Source organism: Pan paniscus, chromosome 15 (genome assembly GCF_029289425.2).
Source record: "Pan paniscus chromosome 15, NHGRI_mPanPan1-v2.0_pri, whole genome shotgun sequence".
NCBI lineage: Eukaryota > Metazoa > Chordata > Mammalia > Primates > Hominidae > Pan > Pan paniscus.
The window spans coordinates 92,822,890-92,843,657 of NC_073264.2; the positions used below are offsets into that span (position 1 = coordinate 92,822,890).

General features: G+C 38.6%; 1 protein-coding gene across 2 annotated transcripts in view; it reads right to left on the bottom strand.

The window, feature by feature from the left end:
- Nucleotides 1–20,768, bottom strand: part of CATSPERB (cation channel sperm associated auxiliary subunit beta) — a 154,375-nt gene that overhangs the window by 95,978 nt on the left and 37,629 nt on the right. The window contains exons 8-12 of one of the 2 annotated variants that reach the window (XM_003832770.5): nt 19,298–19,393; nt 19,040–19,158; nt 17,440–17,472; nt 9,795–9,861; nt 113–159 (exon numbers count right to left, since the gene is read on the bottom strand). In XM_003832770.5, coding sequence (XP_003832818.2) covers nt 113–159; nt 9,795–9,861; nt 17,440–17,472; nt 19,040–19,158; nt 19,298–19,393 — 362 coding nt within the window. The remainder of the gene's footprint in view (nt 1–112; nt 160–9,794; nt 9,862–17,439; nt 17,473–19,039; nt 19,159–19,297; nt 19,394–20,768) is intronic. The other variant, XM_055097951.1, reaches the window with a different exon arrangement.

Consider the following 20,768-nt stretch of genomic DNA (forward strand, 5'->3'; position numbering starts at 1 on the left):
ATTGTGAAGCCCTTCAGTCTGTAGAATTGCCATTTTTTAGATTAATCCCAATCCATGAAGTCCCCAATCCCACAACAAAATTTCTTAACTTATAAAATATTCAATATCATACCTCACTTAGGGTTCTGTTTCTCTCAAAGGTAACTGTAACATAATCAACTGTGAAATAAATACAAGGGTACAGGAATTATGAGCATATCTGTATTTCTAAAACTGGAAGGGTTAGTCTTAATAGTCTTCATGAAAATCATAGAAATTATTTTTGCAAGTAAACTTATGGTAAATGAAAATAATAATAATAAAAGTTATGTATCATCAAGTAATGTATACTCAAATCTAATTTTCTTATCCCTATTTCAAGTGTACCTATTGTCTCAGATTTAAATTAGAATTTTTTTTGTTTTAGGCCATTAACTTATATAAAGCAAACTTATCTTTATATTTTGTTCTAGTTTTATTTTATGTCATTTTATTTAATCTAGTTGTAACTGAGTAGCTTAGATTCAAAATGCATTTTAAAACTTTTTTTATTCCTTTCTTGATTTTTGCCTTGAAAACATACTTTGGAACTTTGTTTCCCTCCCTTCCCACTCGACACTCCATGCACTGCTAGCTTATCTAATTATGTTCTTGCTTAGAAGTTCCAGGGGCTAATTTTGAGACAAATCAGACATGGAGACTCAGTTGTAAAATTCCAGAGATTACCTCAAGGAGGTTAGTCTACAACCTGGCCATCGTGAAGATGACACCAGCCTATGTTCCAGGTGGAGCATGACTCAAGATAGCCACTGGGACAGGGCACACAGACCTTGCACCCAGCATCACTCCTGAATGCCTCCCACCCCAAGTTCCCCCTTCTAAACTCCTCTCCCCAGCCTAAAGTTTGGAATGGTCTTTTAAAGGCATGAGCCTGGCCACTCTCCCAACTGCTGGCTTTTGGAATAAAAGTCACTTTCCTTTCACTGCATCTCATCCTTGTTCATTTGGCTTTATATGTGGCAAGCAGCCAAGCTTGCATTCATTACAAATTTGGTAGTCCCTTTAGGGAGTCTGCATTTTGAGTGGTCTAGTCTGTCAACCTGGTTTGCAACGAGTGGGGCAATTGGCCGCAGCAGTGTGCCAGGGCTTTCCTATTCATGCTACTGGATGGGACAAGAGTTGCTCATGAATATTAGCTGCTGATGGCTAGCTGACCCTGCAGCTGGGGCTCTGGGCATTTTCCTGGCAGCTGCTGAGATACTTTAGTCTCAGGAAATCTCCCTTCTCTCCCTGTCATGGCGTTAGCTGCCTACTACACTTTGCTGGTGCAGGGAAAGTGACAAGTGAAGAGGCTAACAGACTTCAGAACTGGATAAGTCAACTGGAATGCATCCAGGTCTCCTCTGTCTCTTATGTGGTAACACTTGAGCTCTGCTCCATTTGGATGTAGCTGCTTGTGACATTGTCTGGGCAGGTACACCATCTTTATCTGTGGCACCACTTGAGCTTTGTTCTGTTTTGACCTAGCTGCTCATGGGGCCATCTGAAGTTGAGACAAGGTTTCAGGACTTTTATCTAGTCCCCTTGATGGGGAATCAGCCTGGGAGTGCACCATCTGAATCTGTGTATGTATGTGATCTACATTTGGGCCCTTATCTACTTGCAACTTTCTTTCCTTCTTTCTCTACCCTTTAAGGTAGCCTGTCTAAGCCCCCCACTCAATCTAGGGATCCAACCCTGAAGTAGAACAACTTTTGTCACCCTGGTTCTTGGCTGGGTTGCTCTTTCTCGGACCCCAAAGTACTTCCCAGAGCTGTGCCAAATCTTATGGGGGAAAGAAGCATGTGAATTCTTCTGTGGGTTATCTAAATGGGCCTGTATCCCACTTATGGTTTTCAATGTTATTTGTCGGAAATACCTGGGATAAATGTTTAAACAGTCCCAACTCTAATTCTTTTGCCCTTTCTGTCCACTTGTTTTGCCATCTCATTTGTTGCCCTTCCATTACTGCTTACTGGGATTGCAGCAGGACCTGAACTTAGATTAAGGTTGATGTGTTAAAAAAAGGCTATACTGGTCATTGCCAGTCATTAGACTGTTGGGGAAATTAATTCTTTTACATGTTTGGCTCTCCTGTGTGGCAAAATTTACACAGGCATGCCTATTGGGACCATGAATGGTACCATCAACACTGGTTGTGTAAAAGAAGGAGGATTCACCCAACTCCTGGCAATCTAGTTGCAGGGAATTATTGATACAGAGGCAAAAGCAAGGCATCAATATAGGCTGCTCCTCTGCTCACTAAAGGCCCCTGATTTTGTCATCCTCTTTGGGACTCCAGCTGGTTACATATTATGGTCCATTTCTGTGCACATTTTAAACTGATGGGCAAGTTATAGCAAAAAAAAGTCAGAGCTCACATGGTTAATTTGCAACTATAAAGTTAATCACAGTTCTAAAGTTCTCTATCTTCTTTTTTTTTCTGCCTGCCTTGAATCTGCTTTTACTAAGCTGTGGTGCTAAGACTCATTATTTATGTTCTAACTGAAATGTAAACATTGGAAGCTCATTTGGAATGGAAGAAAAAATGGATAAAAGAGACTTTTAAAAACTGAACTGCCACATGAAATTTAAATTAGTTTTTTCTAATTCTGTAAGGAATGTCAATGGTATGGAACCAAAAAAGAGCCCGTATAGCCAAGACAATCCTAAGCAAAAAGAACAAAGCTGGAAGCATCATGCTACCTGACTTCAAACTATACTACAAGTCTACAGTAACCAATACAGCATGGTACTGGTACCAGAACAGACATCTAGACCAATGGAACATAACAGAGACTTCAGAAATAACACCACACATCTACAACCATCTCATCTTCGAAAAACCTGAGAAAAACAAGCAATGGGGAAAGAATTCCCTATTTAATAAATGGTGCTGGGAAAACTGGCTAGCCATATGCAGAAAACTGAAACTGAACCCCTTCCTCACACCTTATAGAAAAATTAATTCAAGATGGATTAAACACTTAAATGTAAAACCCAAAGCCATAAAAATCCTGGAAGAAAACCTAGGCAATACCATTCAGGACATAGGCATGGGCAAAGACTTCATGATGAAAACACCAAAAGCAATTGTAAGAAAAGCCAAAATTGACAAACAGGATCTAATTAAACTAAAGAGCTTCTGCACAGCAAAAGAAACTATCATTAGAGGGAACAGGCAACCTACAGAATGGGAGAATATTTTTGTAATCTACCCAAGAATCTACAAAGAATCTACAAGGAACTTAAACAAATTTACAAGAAAAAAAAATCCCATCAAAAAGTGGGCAAAGGATATGAACAGACACTTCTCAAAATAAGACATTTATGCGGCCAAGAAACATATGAAAAAAAAGTGCAACATCACTAATCATTAAAGAAATGCAAATCAAAACCACAATGAGATACCATCTTATACCTGTCAGAATGGTGATTATTAAAAAGCCAAGAAACAATAGATGCTGGCAAGGCTGTGGAGAAATAGGAACGCTTTTACACTGTTGGTGGGAATGTAAATTAGTTCAGCCATTGTGGAGACAGTGTGGCAATTCCTCAAGGATCTAGAACCAGAAATGTCATTTGACCTAGCAATCCCATTACTGGGTATATACTCTAAGGAAAATAAATCATTCTACTATAAAGGCACATGCGCATTTGGGCCCTTATCTACTTGCTACTGTATTGCAGCACTAGTTACAATAGCAAAGACATGCAACCAACCCAAATACCCATCAATGATAGACGAGATAAAGAAAACGGGTACATGTACACCATGGAATACTATGCAGCCCTAAAAAGGAATGAGATCATGTCCTTTGCAGGGACATGGATGAAGCTGGAAGCCATAATCCTCAGCAAACTAACACAGGAACAGAAGAAAACCAAACACCACATGTTCTTACTCATAAGTGGGAGTTGAACAGTGAGAACACATGGACACAGGGAAGGGAACAACACACACCAGGGCCAGTTGGCAGGTGGGGGGCAAGGGGGGAGAGAGCATTAGGACAAATAGCTAATGCATGTGGGGCTTAAAACCTAGATGACAGTTGATAGATGCAGCAAACCACCATGGCACATATATACCTATGTAACGAGCCTACACGTTCTGCACTTGTATCCTGGAACTTAAAGTAAAATAAAAAACAAAACTGAACTGCCATAAAGACTGCTTTAGCCAAATTTTGGTCCATTGCCTTTCTTGGATTACCTACTAAGGCAAACAAAGTTCAGTCATGTGAACAGATTCCAATTTTGTCACAAAAATAATTCAGATCCAGCTATCTTTTATAAAATGATGAGATTATATTGCTATCTTGTGGCTAGAATTCTAAGGTAAAAGCTATTGGATATTTGTGTGTGCATATATATGTTTAGATATATTTATGTGATGTTGATGTATTATGTGATGTGTCATATCTGGCACACTACCAAGCTGGCTTATAAGTAAATGAGTACTCATAAATGAAATCCAAAAGCTCTTCAAGTGCACATGCATCTTTGATAAATAAAACTGGTTTTAAATATGATTAATAAAATTAACATAGAAATGTCTTCAGAAGTGTCAGCATACATTTTTGTCTGAGTTTACTGATTAGATATGTTTTGTATTTGCCTCTGCTAGATATATTAAGCTGTCTGGATTTGGCATAAAAGTTATAAGGCTATAAACCCAGCCAAAAGCAGAATGATCTTTGTATGATTTTTTTTGATAAATAAGACTAATGTAATATTGGTGGTTCAATAAAAACAGCTGAATCTTCTAAGTTGTCAGCAAAATGCCCATGTGTTTAACTTTAAGGTTCTTAGGTGAATCCCTGATGTTTACAAGCTTTAAAAATGGTTAACAGGAAAATAACTTTAAATGATGACTAGTGCTGTCTAATATCTCCGTTTTCAAAAGTAATCTAGATAAATGATTAAAAATGAAAAAATCAAGTTACATGTAAATGGGGTAAATGCTTGCAGGTAAACTTTAAATGAAATTAAAATCTTAAAATTATTTTGGATGCTTATTTAGATGTCTGGGTCATTTCCAACTAAAAACGGGTTATGATGTGGGAAAACATGTTTATAAAACTTGTAGAATTATTTCATCTATAAAATGTTAACATCTGATAAACAGTTCAGGATTTCTTGCTCCCTAAGCTTTCACTAAAGTTTAAAGTTATTAAAAATAAAAATACTAGGTAATATATAATTCTGTAAGTTGTGTTCTTATTAAAATAATTTTGTATGAGGAAATATCTTATATGGTAAATTTCTGTCCTAAAGTAAAATGGTTGTTTAGGAAAGAGATAATATAGGACAAGATAGAAAGTCTAAGCATGCCATAGATGGCCTATGTCATATGCCATATCCATGGATGGCCTATATCAGATGTAAGATTTTACATCTTATCAAGATAATTTCTATGTTGTCTTTATTAGATTTTTGATAGCTTAAAAAACCTCAGATTTAAAAGGGTTAAGGTTTTTACAGCCACATAACCTTCTATGTTGCCCTTAAAGCCTTTTGATTATCACTTTGGTTAGATGAATATTGTTTTACAATGACCTATCATTCTATTTTGACCAAATGTTTTGAGCCTTTTAACATCTTTCACAAACGTCCTTGAAATCAAATCCTAAATTAAATCTCTGACTTATTTCTTGGGCTCATCAAAGCTATAAAAATTAATCAATGCAAGTCTGTAAATCTTTTTATGGCTTCCAGTCAGGTCATAGACTCCAGTATCACCATCTCCAGCCTCTTGAAAATGTCCTTAACAGGTGCCATTAACTAATCCATGTGCTGTTAAGTTACAGGGCTTTGACTCCTAGATGGACATACCTCATCTAAAGAAGACGCTGACTCTGCCAGTATCTGATACCAATCTCAAGTCAACCAAAACCTCATCTTTAGACCCAGACAAAGGCAACAATCAAAGTATACTGCCTTAATAGGACACAGGACAAGCCTGTATTAAAAAACATTAAGATTCATTTACTAATTTTGCCCCATCTGAATTAATATAATTTATTCTGTGCCTTAATTCTAAATAATTTAAATGTTTAGCTACCTGTGAGCTTCCTTTCCTGTCATTCTCAGAATGAGGCAAGGCTTATGACCATTTTGTTTGAAATGTTGCCAATTATGTTTTACTTTACCTCCAAAATTGAAACTATCCAATCCTTCTAGGCCCAGGGACTATTGCAGAAGTGGTGGTCATGTGATATTATAAGGGCTGGTTTTGAGGCATAAACTTAGTTCAGAACCTCCAAATCAAGGACAGGCACACAGATGCCTAAACAGCTAAACAAAATGCTTGTGTTTTGTATAACTATTTGCTACAAGCTAAGACTATAGCAGCCCAATGCATAAAATATATACATAAGTCAGTTTTATAACTTTGTTTTTGGCTTTTGGTTTTCAGCTCTTATGCTGTTTAAAAGGAATTTTAAGGGTTAATGAGTGCCTGCCCACCTCCATTCTAATCTGGACTGAAATGTTTAATTGGCTATAAGTCTTTTGACTCTAAGTTCCTTGGCCATAGGTGTCCCACTGGAGGGCATGACGGACCTGGGACAGGTAGTCATACCACCCCAGCATTAGTATGGGACAAAGTAAAACTTGGCCATTGATGATACTGCTTCTGGCATATCTTTACCAAAAAAGAGGAAATATAAACCAAAAAATAAAATACTGAGTCCCCTACCAACTGAACAAACCCTCCCCCTTGGCCAAGGGAACCCCAAGAAAAACCCTTAAAAACTTAATCCCCAGCCATGATGGGATGGAAAGTCAGGCATGCCTCATTATATTCCCTCCATTTTATGATTTAGACACTACTATTGACCACTATTAATTATCATAAGACTGACAGAACAGGTTCTTTATGGCAATAAGCTATCAAATTATAAACAGGACCTAAGCCCATGCCAGAAAACGATTAAGTCTCCCCACAAGGTAAACGGAGTCATATGTTATATGCATGTTCGTTCAATATGCATGTGTCAGGACCACTTTCATAAATATTCATAGGTCCTCCTATAACTTGTTCAATTCGTACGTTTAGCCAGCGTTTCATCATGTCCCCACAGGACCCCTGAGCATAATGGACAATGGAGAACAAACTTACTTTCTTATTGATATGGGGGGCTATATATTCTATAGTTAACATCTGCCTATCCTCTGATTCAAAAAAGACTGTGATGGTTGCAGGAATGTCAGGGCAAACTGTGACTCACCCCTTCCTACAACTTGTAGATTGTCATCTGAAAGACCACAATGACAGGAAAAACTAAAGAGAGAAGCCACACTCTAAAAAAATTGCATTGCCAAAATATGTCAAGAAAGTAATTTGACTTGGGATGAATTTTTCCCATTGCCTTACTCTGAGTCAAGGTAACATCCCGAAGTGGGAGCAGGTTGAACCCTTTTGAGATTGTTTATGGAAGACCCTCCCTGGGAGTCCCGCCTTTAGACCTAATAAATGAATTAAGAATTAAACAATACATACACCAGTTAGGACAGACATTACTAACCATGCATCAGTTTTCTGCTTCCAGGTCCTCATACCCTAGGGGCAAGCCCCTTCACCCTTTCCACCAAGAGTTAAGGTACTGCTAAAAAGTCTTGGAAAAAAACAAGGACCTGACCGGCAGCTAGTCAAAAATGGATGGGACTTATGATGCACTGCTGACCATGCATTCATCTGTCAAATTGGCTGGAATTAAACCCTGGATACATCACACTCAGGTGAAGGCTCATCCTCAACCTGATACCTCAGACAACCAGCCTGCCTGTTCATGTGTGCCAAGAAAAGACCTAAAGCTGTATTAAAGAAAAAACACACAGATAAGTACTATCCTTTTCTTAACATGAACTTCTTAACAAGTTTTGTAGTCATGAATACATTATTTATCTCTGCTGAAACTAACCTTTTTGCTGAATGGGCACAAATGGTGGCTTCCCTCCAGAATAGAACAGACTGCTGGGTCTGTGGGGAATTGCCCTTTCTTCCACTGCAGGCTTGCCATGGTGCGTGCAAGCCACCAACCTAAGTACTTGGAGTCATTTCTATACCTGGTATGGGGCAAGTCACCCATTTCCCTTTCATGGCCATAACTCATCTCATCATAAGCCTCATGAATTTCCTATTTGCCAGGAAATCAGGAAACATGTTTTTCAACTAAGTTGCAAGCAGGTCAATGTCATCTCCACCTTGGGATATGCTGTACACAGTGGTGTCAGATGGCTGACAGAGGTACAAATACAGGTAATAGGTCAAGCACCACTGTGCACTGAACACCACAACCGCAGCACACCTCAAGCTAACACCTGTAACATGGGATGGTTACCTCCCCAGCAATGTAATCAAACTCTCCAACTGACTAGCAATTATATGGTTGGGGTAGCAAAACAGCTCCTTCTCACATGGAGCCAACCCTTCCCCCTGGGGCTGCTTATGGGCCTGTGGCACTCACAGTTGGCCCCTCCTATCCTTTGATTGGACTGGCAGATGCATCTGGGAGCGCCCTTACCTACCAGGATGAATCGTGTTCCATCTAGACTCTGCCTGCCAACTGGGAAAGCACAAACGCCAGACACCACTGTCAAAAATGGGCATCCTGGTGGTTTTACCCACTAGCCATCTTTTTCCCCCAGGCAGTGACCATAGATGTAGAATTACAAGTAGAGGCCCTGGCTAAGCATATGGCTGCTACCTTTAATAACACCCACCATGCCATCACTCTTCTTACTGAAGAAACTTCCAGATTAGGCAAGTGGCCTTACAAAACTATATGGCTGTAGATATCCTGACTGCAGCCTAAAGTGGCACTAGTGCATTAAGACTGTTGTCTATATATACTAGATTATTCTCACAATATAACCTAACCTATGCATGCATTGGATACTCATATTCTGCTATAGATACCTTCTCCCAATAACGGATTGGTTTAGTCAGCCCCTTAGTGCATGGAAGACTTTCATATATAGCACGATTGGTATTTTGCTCATTGTCCTCTTCGGCTGCTGTGGATTTTATTGCTATTGTATACTCTGCACAAGGATGCAGGAAAGATGTTCTCAGAAACTCCTATGTCCCTGCACCATAATGCTCCCGCAAATTCCTACTGCAAGTCTAGGAACTCGAGAATATTTCCAACTCCAGGTGGACAAATTCCATTCTGGTACCTCCTAACTATGGCCCTTCTCAGCAGGAAGTAGCCAGATCGACTATGCCACCCATTTTCCATAGAAATGGAATGGAATTTCACAATGGAAAGTTGCAACTGAGTGGCTTAGGTTAAAAATGCATTTTTGAAACTGCTTTTTCTTTTCTTGCTTTTAGCCTTGAAAACATGCTTTGAAATTCTTGGTTTCCCTCCCTTCCCACCCGACACTCCCTTGTACTGCTGGCTTATCTAATTATGCGATTGCTTAGAAGTTCCAGGGGCTAATTTTGAGACAAATCAGACATGGAGACTCAGCTGTGAAATTCCAGAGATTACCTCAAGGAGGTTAGTCTACAACCTGGCCATCGTGAAGATGACACTAGCCTATGTTCCAGGTGGAGCATGACTCAAGATAGCCACTGGGACAGGACACACAGACCTTGCACCCAGCATCACTCCTGAATGCCTCCCACCCCAAGTGCCCCTTTTTAAACCCTCCCCAGCCTAAAGTTTGGAATGGACTTAAAAGACCATTCCAAAGGCTGAGCTTGCATTCAGTTACACATATATGTAAAAGTCTCTTAATACAGTATATCTTTAATCAAAATTTACCTTCAAAGTGCTCTCTGTTAGCAAAACATCTTTCATTATACCACAGTTTTCCTTTCACATAGTCAACCTACATAAATAAATAAAATATCACTTAGCCAATATGTAGACTTAAGATATCTTAAGATATAAGATAGAAAAAACTAAAAAATTTCAAAGTTTGATAGTTCAGGAATGTGAAGCAAAGAGACAAAAATTGTATGCAAATAAAAGACTGTAGAATGAGGACAAGAAACAGGAATATACATTTTGAACAATGCACAAAAAAGGCATAAAGAGAAAAGAAATCACACATGAATTAGCATATGTTAATGAAGGATGCCCTTGTCTATGAACTGTCTTTCAGAAGCTACCAGAAGCCATTAGTCTTTCAGCACAGTTACAATGGGTCACATATTTATCTTTTATTCCTCATTAGTGGCAGCTGGGTTTAAGGAGCATTCCCAGAAGCCTGACAGCAGCAAGAAGAAACAGGAAAAAGGTTTTGAAAATTGGTCATGAGAGACAAGCTTCAATATATTGAATGTGTTGGATATAAATGTTGGATATTAATTAAATGCAACAGTTTGAGATTATTTTATTATAGGAAGATTCTGACCTTCAAATTTCTGTTGGGATGTAAGAAAGACTTTTTTACATTTTTATAGACTAATAATAAAATCTGTATGATCTGTGTGCAAAAGCCTTTGCTGATATCTAATGACAAAACTTGAACACATGAGGAGACACTTCTTCTTTTTTTTTTTTTTTTTAAATTGAGAAGGAGTCTTACTCTGTTGCCCAGGCTGGAGTGCAGTAGCACAATTTCGGCTCACTACAAACTCCACCTCTCAGGTTCAAGTGATTCTCCTGCCTCAGCCTCCTGAGTAGCTGGGATTATAGTCACACGCCACCACGCCTGGCTAATTTTTTTTGTATTTTAGTAGAGACAAGGTTTCACCATGTTGGCCAGGCTGGTCTCGAACTCCTGACCTCAAGTGATCCACCCACCTCGGCCTCCCAAAGTGCTGGCATTATAGGTGTGAGCCACTGCGCTGACCGAGGAGTCACTTTATTTATTGATTGATTGATATGGGGTCCTGGCTCTGTCACCCAGGCTAGAGTGCAGTGGCATGATCGTAGCTCACTCCAGCCTCAAACTCTTCAGCTTAATAAATCCTCACGCCTCAGCCTCCCAAATAGCTGGGACTACAGGTGTGCACCACCATGCCTGGGTAATTTTTTAATTTTTTGAGGGAAAGGAGTCTCACTATATTGCCCAGGCTAGTCTAGAGCTCCTGAACTTAAGCAATTCTCCTGCTTTGGCTTTGTAAAGCACTGGGACTATAGGCATGAGCCACTATGCCTGGCCGCCAACGAATTTTTTTAAGTATCTACATTGTGCCATGTACTGTACTGAGATTTTTCATATGTAATGTTACTTAATCACCTCATTTCTAAGAGGTAGATATTGTTATGCTCATTTTAAAATGAAGAAATTGAGGTCCAGAGAGTTATACAACTTGTTCAAAATTTTATGTTACATGGCTGATAAGTTAGTCCAAAATTTGAATCCAGTCTGTCTTCATTTATTCACTCATTGACTCAATAAATATTCATTGAGACTGCCTATGTGCAAGGCCGTGTGGTAATTTATCGGCATACAATAGTAAATAAGATAGATCTTGACCAGAACCTAAAATCTTGTGAGGCTAGTCTGGGGGCTCAGCAGACAAAATAGGGTGATAATGATAGGAATTTGTGCTGAGAACTTGGAGCATGCACAGGAGGAGCACCTTGGTGGTCAGGGAGGGATTTCTGAAGAATGAGTTGAAATTCTCTAAGTGAAATAGGAGGAAGCAGTGCATGCTAAGAAGACAAAACATGTTATGCAAAGGAGTCGAGGTGTGAGAAATGTTAGCACATTCAGGGAGGGTGAGTGGTTTAGCATGGCCAGGCAGGATGGCTGCAGTAGGGGCAGGATGGCTGCAGGTAGAGGCAGGCACACTCAGGCTGAAGCAGTAAGCATTTTGTGTGTCACAAGAATTTTAATTTTATCCTTAAAGAAGTGATCCATATTCCTTGCTGTTGCCACTAAACAGATTTTGGTGGATAACTAACAGATTTTATCTCATGCCAAATCCCTAATTTAGGGATCTTATACTTCCTATTACCTTTGACTGGAAATGCTGTGTCAAAATAATTATTCCAAGTTACTCAAGTTTCTGCTTAAATTTCATCTCTTTGAAAAGGCCTGCTTTAATCACCCTATTTAAAACAGAATATTATCTTCCCCTCACTCTTTCTCTTACTCTGCTTTAATTTCAACGAGCACTTATTACTATCTAAAATCACATTATGTATTTGTTTGTGTATTTTTTAATGATCTAGCCCCCTCAGTAGAATGTTAAGCTACATGAAAGTAGGGACTTTGTCTCGTTCACTATGGAATCATTCTTGTCTGAATAAGCATGGAATATAGGAAGTGCTCAACAAATATTTGTTGAATGGATGAGACTTACTGAATGAATAAATCATTAAGTATTCACTTGTTCAACTACCTGTCTAAACACCCACATATATCTCATTCTGAACACCTTTGCTTCAATCCTTAGTAAAAGAGGTCTTATTTAAAGATAGATCCTTAAACTCTTAAAAATAATTTCACTTTTTCCCTTCCCTCCACTCCCCAATCCCAGCACCTTTCTACCTTTGGAACACTGTATTTCCCCTCTCCCTCATCACTATCAACCATCCCTGAGTTTTACTAAGATATTTTAGTTTAATAGGACTTATTATAATATCCTTGCTAATTATAAAAACTTCCATGAAGGACAATTCATGATTATTTTTTAAAAGTGCATAAGTATTTATCCCTTGATCTCCCAATCAAGTTCTAGGATGTATTGTATCTATATGTCTGGACGCATAAAATTTCTAGGTACAAAATTATGCATGGGAGCATTGTTTGTAATAGCAAAATATTGGGAAATTACCCAAGCATCCAGCAATGGATGATAATTTAAATAAACTCTGGCTAGTTCATACAATGGAATACTTGTAGCTGTAAAAAAGAAACAAAAAACAAAAGAAAAAGAGGCTATTCTCCATTTACTAATATGGATTTTTTCCTATGATAATTATTGATAAGTGAAGAAAATAATTTAGCATACTTTGTATATAGTATAATAAAAGGAAGAAAAGTATATATATTCATTATATTCATAATTATTTGAATTTCCATTAGAAAATGCTGAAAAGATATAAAATAAAAAAAGATTACCTGTAAGGGACAGGGAAAAATCAGGGTGAATATACAGAGAGGTGGGATAGAGACTTCTCAGTCTATATCTTTTTGTAACTTTTTTAGTTTTTAACTATGTGAATGTATTACCTATTTGAACATCATAATTTTTAGGTGTTGAAAATGCTCATTTCCCTTGCAACATGTCCTTTCTTTCTATAGGCTGTATGGGAGGGAGGTGGGGCCTTTGGGAGGTGATAAGGTGAATGGAATTAGTACCCTTATTTGATGTGGGGGTGATTCAGTGAATTGAATTAGTCCTCTTATAAAAGAGAACCCAGGGAGATCCCTTGCCCCTCTGCCACGTGAGGGCACAGTGAACAGATGGCTGTCTATGAACCAGGAAGGTAGCCCTCACCAGACACTGAATTTGCCTGTGCCTTTATCTTGGACTGTCCAGGCTCCAGAACTGTGAGAAATAAATTTCTGTTCTGTATAAGCCACCCAGTCTATGGTAATTTTGTTATAGCAGCCCACATTGGCTAAGATGTCTCTGTTCAAAAATCCTTATCTAAGCTGGGCGCGGTGACTCACGCCTGTAATCCCAGCACTCTGGGAGGCCAAGGTGGGTAGATCACTTGAGGTCAGGAGTTTGAGACCAGCCTGGCTAACATGGTGAAACCCTATCTCTACCAAAAATACAAAAATTAGCTGAGCATGGTAGAACACACCTGTAATTCCAGCTACTCAAGAGACTGAGGCAGGAGAATTGCTTGAACCCAGGAGGTGGAAGTAGCACTGAGCCGAGATCACCACTGCACTCCAGCCTGGGTGACAGAGGGAGAGTGTCTCAAAAAAAAAAAAAAAATCCTTATCTAGTACTCCATTTTGATTTATATGGATAGACAGAAAACACACGAATAAATATGAGATAAAATGAGAGAAACAGCCAAGCATTTCTTATCACTAGTCCTCTCCTCATTTTCTTCCCCTTTATTGAAATGTCTGTTCTTTTTCATTTGTTTTATTGAAGTTCTTTCTTGAGTATTTTCCTTAGTTGGGATAACCAGGTCATAAACTTTTTTAATCTGAAAGATGAATAATCTCTTGTCTGGAAATAGAAATTCTGGACTTTGGTTCTTTTGTCTTAAATAGACGGTAGATGTTGATTTCACGGTCTTCAAGCTTCTACTGCTGTATAAACAAAATCTAATACCAGTGAGGTGTATTTTGCTTTTGCTCTTTCTGTTTGGATACTTGTAATATTTCCCCCTTAACCTTAAAACTGAGGAATATATTCCTTGGATATGCCTACATTTTTTCAGTGCTCCCTGGAATTTAGTGGATTGTAATATATAGCCTTGGAATTTTCTTAATCTCAGTTAATGTTCTTTCATTTTTTTTTTATTATTGCCTGTCTTATATCTGTTCCTTTTTAAATCCATCTGAAAACTCTTTTGCTCACCTGTTAGCCCTTCTGGATCTCTCCTCAAAGGCTCACTTTTGCCCTTGTGATTTCTAGCGATGTTCCTTAGATGGTTTGAGAAGTTTCTTCATCTTGATTTTCCATGCCACTACTCTGCATTTAAACAGTGGCCATTCTATCTTTCAATTTTTTCCATTTTTAATGGAAATTTTGGTATTCAGTCCCAGGAAGTATTTTTATGCTGCACTTGAAGCTCTTTATTGATATTGACTGTGTTCTTGCTAATACCTCAGTGCCAATGATGGTAATCACAGAGTAGGTGCTCATTGGGTATCTGTGAAATGATTTTATTTAAAAATGTTGTTCTCGTTCAATTGTTGCCTTATCCACCAGCGACTCTAGTTTTATTCTAATGATCTTTGCTCTCAGAATGCCAGGCTACCTTAAGTGTGCTTTGAAGAGAGGACTCAGGTATGGTTTGTGGAGCACCTCGAATTTTGACAATTGGAATGATAGATGGCAAAGTGGTCTCTAGCCCTCTGGGCTGCCATGCCACCACCTTGGAAACAGAAGGGGTTCCCCTCTTTCCAGGTCTCCTTCAACCTGCCTACCTCAGGCACAGGGAGAATGCAGCTCTCCCGGTAGGCCCATCTCTAGCCTTACTCTCAGCCACACTCCCAAAACTGAGAAAACCCTTCCCTAGGATTTCGTGGAGCTCTGCCAGCCAAACTCCCTCCAGAATCCTTCCCCTTCCCAGTCCTCTACTCCCCGCTCTGTGTTGCCAGCACTTTGTTCTCAGGTAAACCATGAGTGAGGTAACGACATGCCAGATCTCCTCAGTGAGATTCCTCAAAGCAGGCTCCCAGTGAGCCCAGCTGTCCAGTGGCCCCAGCAGCCTTTTTTGACTTAGCAGGGCAGGTAGGCTGAAGATGAAAGCTAAAGGGAGTTAAAGGTCACAGTCTCCTCCATCCATTTATGTTACTTTTTGTGTGATTCTTCTTTAGGTGTAACTTTTTAAAATATATATTATCTCTTCTTCAGTTTCCTATAATGTTCCTTTCCACTTATTGTAATTGCTGAGATATTTGGATTTATTTCTACTGTTTTGCCTCATAGTTTTTCTATTCTTTTACCTTTATCTCTCCTCTCCTTTCTTCCTTTTTGTAGAATAGATGGATTATTCTTTAATCTTGTTTTCCTTCGTCTGGTGGTTTAGAAGTTTTAGGTTATATTCTTTTTGTCTTATTTTAGTTTTTTGGTAATTATCCTTCAATTCTTAACATATATGCTGAATTGCACATTTTTCTAACAAATTCTTAACTTATTCCCCATATTGGTTCTCCTTACAAAGATCTTAAATACTTTATTATCCACTGAAAACTACTGCCATTTCTCCTTGTTATATTGTCTAGAGTTTTGGTTCCATCCAATTATTAAACACAAAATGTACAACTTATTTTTTATTTAATTTATTTTAATTTTTATTTTGAGACAGAGTCTAGCTCGGTCACCCAGATTGGAGTGCAGTGGCACGATCTCGACTCACTGCAACCTCCGCCTCCTGGGTTCAAGCAATTCTCATGCCTCAGCCTCCCGAGTAGCTGGGATTACAGGCATGTACCAACACATCTGGCTAATTTTTGTATTTTCTGTAGAGACAGGATTTCGTCATATTGGCCAGGCTAGTCTATAACTCCTGACTTCAGGTGATCCACCCGCCTCAGCCTCCCAAAGTGCTGGGGTTACAGGCGTGGGCTACCGCGCCTGGCCATAACTTATTTTTTATACCAATTCCATTCTTTGAACACATATTTACTAAGTGCATACCTTGTGTCAGGTGCCATTCTAGACACTGGGATCTAGTAGCAAACAGCATAGACAGGGTTCCTGCTCTCCCAGGTCTTAGAACTTACATTCCAGTTTTCCTCATTGTTTCTGGCATCCTACTCCTTCATGGGAATTTCTGGATGGTAAACCCTCCCAATGTCTTTGGGTGTGAACGTTCTCTTTTCACTCTCATTCTTGAGATACATAGTTTAGCTAGGTATGGAATTCTATTTTGACAGTTATTTCCCTCTATTCTTTATAATGCAAATCATTTTTGCCCATCTGGCTCTCTCAGTTATCTGCTCTACTTGTCCTCTGATTAGTATGACAATTAGTCAGTTCTATTTGCTTCCTGAGAAATAAATGCTCCTTTCTCATAGACAGTGTGAATGTGGGTATATGTGCACATGCACATGTGCACACAGACTGGAGCCTGCACAGTCCAAGATAAAGGTGCAGGCAGATTCAGTGCCTGGCGAGGGCCACCTTTCTGGTCCATAGCCATCTGCTCACTCTATGAGGACAGAATAGGGAGGGCATATGGCAAATGGCTAGGAACACTCATGATTTCATTTGTGGTTTTCCAACCGAAGCATGCTTATATGCTGATGGGAATGACCTAGTTCATTAATCACAAAACTTGACTTTTTAACATATAAGGGAGATAACTGATGGAACAAAATCCCCCAAAAGGCCAGAAGCAGACCAGTGACTAGATTATATGACATTTTTTGTAAATTAGAAAAGGTACCCCTTTCTCGAAGTAGAACAGACTTACACTGGGGTAGATGGATTGAGGAGTAAAGTGTTAGCCAGACCCCAGCACCTTACTCTCTTCAGTCAAGTGCCCTTGTGCAGAATCCGAACTGAACAACCATAGCTAGCCTGGACATAGCATAAGAAACGGGGTGGGGGTGACCTCTGAAACAGGGAGGAGCACTTCTTCCCTTGAAGCAGAAGAGGTGAGCACTGCTTAATGGTTGCTACGAATATATGTATAAATAATATATGCTACAAATTCATATATATAAAAAATATATATTTTGTTTAAACTATAAATAATATAGTAACTGGAATAACTTATATTGTGAATTATTGTCTTGCATCTCATCTCAAGTTACCAAGTAAACACATATCTTCTAACCAGCCCTGGGAAATATAAAGCTTCTTACCCTTTCAAAACCACAAAAGTCTGCCCTGGAAAACTAGAAGAAAAGAAGAAACTTTAATTTTTGCTTGCATATCAGAAGGCCTAACAAAACATAGCAATTTAAATTATACTAAAGGAAATAAACCATATAAATTCGTTGAAACAAAATTATAACTAAATTATATGTTTTTTCTATCCTAGCAGTTAGGATAGCCAAACACTAAAAGCAAACTCTGATATAGTTTATACAATATCCAGGGAATTTCCCCATTAGTCTTTGCCTCATTTCATTATTTTATTAATTTACTTATACCTTAGTGTGATTCCAGAAAGGATTTGAGAAGAAAACCATGCCTTTTAATGATTTAAATGGAGGAATTAAGAAGTGTGCAGGTGGGCCCGGCACGGTGGCTCACACCTGTAATCCTAGCACTTTGGGAGGCCGAGATAGGCGGATCACGAGGTCAGGAGTTTGAGACCAGCCTGGCCAACATGGTGAAACTCCATTTCTCCTAAAAATACAAAAATTAACTGGGCGTGGTGGTGCATGCCTGTAATCCCAGCTACTTGGGAGGCGGAGGCAGGAGAATTGTTTGAACCTAGGAGGCGGAGATTGCAGGGAGCTGAGATCATGCCACTGCACTCCAGCCTGGTAACAGAGCGAGACTCAGTCTCAAAAAAAAAAAAAAAAGAAGAAGAAGAAGTGTGCTGGCATATGCAAGTCTGCCGCCCATTTGGGTTTAGGAAGGCACACCCTCAACCTATTATTTTCTCCTTTGCCACTCTGTTCCTTCTGCCCAGGCCAGAGCAGTCCAGAGGTCAGGACTTACAATATACAATCCCTGTCTACTTCTCTGCACTTTGAATTTAAGCCATTGTAGCGTTCCTGGTTTCAACTCTCTGTTTTAGCAATTATATAATAAGCATTTTAAAAACCCCAGATCCCCTAGTCATCTGAGCAACAAATGGTACTTTCTCAGAGATGGTGAGGAAGGCTCAGGTATATGTGAATATTCTTATACCTGAAGAAAGATAATAATTACCATGTATAAGAAATATCTGTGTCTCAATCAATACCATTTCCCCTTCTTTACTTCCCTCTATCTTTTCTCCTACCGATCCCAAGTCTTTATTGCTTGTCTCATCTCTGTTGTGGTAATTTTTGAGAGGTACTTGTTAACATGTTTAAGAATTTTATGGTATGCATATTAACAATCTTCACCTAAACGTGTATTTCCCTTCGCTCAATCCCAATACTTACTTTTCACTTATGTTACTTTGTAATACTATATGTGGCTTTATAAATTACCTTAAAGCATTTGGGTAACATATATAGCTATAAATAAATGGATCAATCAATAGGTAGACAGATCTTTTCTGCATGTATACATTTAAAACTTACTATAAATTTGTAGAGCAATACAACTAGCACCATTTCCAAATTATATATTCAATACTACGAGGTAAAGGAAAAAGTTACTGTATTATGCCTTTATGTTTTTCGAAAGAAAGAAGCATTTCAATTTTAAGATACACCACACATAACTCAAGTATTAAATATTTCTTTTTGTGTCACAGAAGATATTTAAGATTAGCTGTTAGTTACAAAGCAATTTACATACCGATAAGCTGTAGTATGATGGATAACGAAGATCTTCACTTACAAAAAGGCCCAAAGAGGTGAGGATAACTAAAAAATGATTCGTTAAAACCATATCCACCAATGAAAGGTCTTCATGTTCTAAACGAAGAAATCATACCATGGATTAAAAAGTAAGAAAAAAGTGAGTTCCTTACTGAAGCAAAGACATTTTATAGATATTAATCAAATATTGATGTAAGTAAAATGCTTAAGATGAAGGCAATGTTAGAGGAGTTACCTTCTTGAAGTTGGGAATAGATAGTCTGTGTCATGTTAAACCATGTGGTATCATAATCATGCCAGAATCCACCAAAGGTTATGCCTATGTAAACACCTACCATGAAACAAAAGGAAAATTAAAGCCAGGCAACTTTACAAGGTGAGTCACCTTCAGGGGCAAGAGCCCAGAGTCCATTCCAACTCCCTCTCAGCACTTTGACTCTCACTTCCCAAAGCATTGGAAAGATGAAGTAACTTCAAGTTACACCACATAATATTAGCCAACCATCTGATTGACTCCTAGAATGATTACTGCTGGGAATAATATGCCCTTAAAATCAACCCTCTTAAGGTATTGGTTCATTCTCTTAAAATATCTTCCAAATTGTACTGTATCTTTTTTTACGTAGAAGGGCATCAGAATATGCCAAATATGCCACTTTAGTTTAAGGATTTTTTTTTGACCTGAAGGCAATTGAGAATCAACAAGTGCAGTCTCTGCCCTCCCTTTATCTGCTTAAAAGCAAAGCATAAATTGCTCCTTTTACCAGAAAAAGAAGAGCATTTTTATCACTGGAGATAGGGAGCCCTTATCTGCCATTAGTTCCCCTATATATTTTCTAGTCACAACTTCCTTACAGCTAATTGTTCCTTGATTCCTAAATCCACTTCCTTTGTGAAAATGGTATATAATTTCCTGATTTAACCACTTGATCTTCACTTCTATTTGTGAACTGCCATGCACATAAATAATAAAAAAAAAATTGTGTGCTTTTTATCCTGTTACTCTGTTATTTGGGCTGGGCATGGTGGCTTACGCGTATAATCCCAGCACTTTGAGAGGCCAAGGCAGGAGGATCACTTGAGCCCAGGAGTTTGAGACCAGCCTGGGCAACATGGTATAACCCTGTCTCTACAAAAAATACAAAATTAGCTGGGCATGGTGGTGCATGCCTGTAGTCCCAGCTACTCAGAAGGCTGAGGTGAGAGGATTGGTTGAGCTTGGGAGGTCAAGGCTGTAGTGAACTATGATCATGCGACTCCAGGCTGGGAGACAAAGAGAGACCCTATCTCAAAAAAAAAAAAAAAAAAAGAAATCTGTTGTGTCGATTTAATTCATAGAGCCCTATTCACTAAGCATAAGAGAACAGAGGAAAAATTTTCCTCCCTAACAGTACCCTTCTAAACATAAAGATGCTCCTATTTCAGGAGTACAATTTTAGTTAATAATAAGTTTTTAAAACTCCAAAGAAGAAAATTAAAATGTAAACTCCAAGACAGGAGAAACTATGATTTACTTTTTTATTTGTGATTTTAAAAACAGAGAAAACTTTTGCTAAAGTTTCACTAAAACCTTGTAAATGAAGAAGATTGAACACATCACAAATCCTAAAGTACTTTGTTCCCCAACCCCACCTTTTCTTGGTCATAGGTAGGAATGTCTAGAGTCTTTTGTGTTTTAAATGTGAGGTACTGATCCGAAGTTTTGT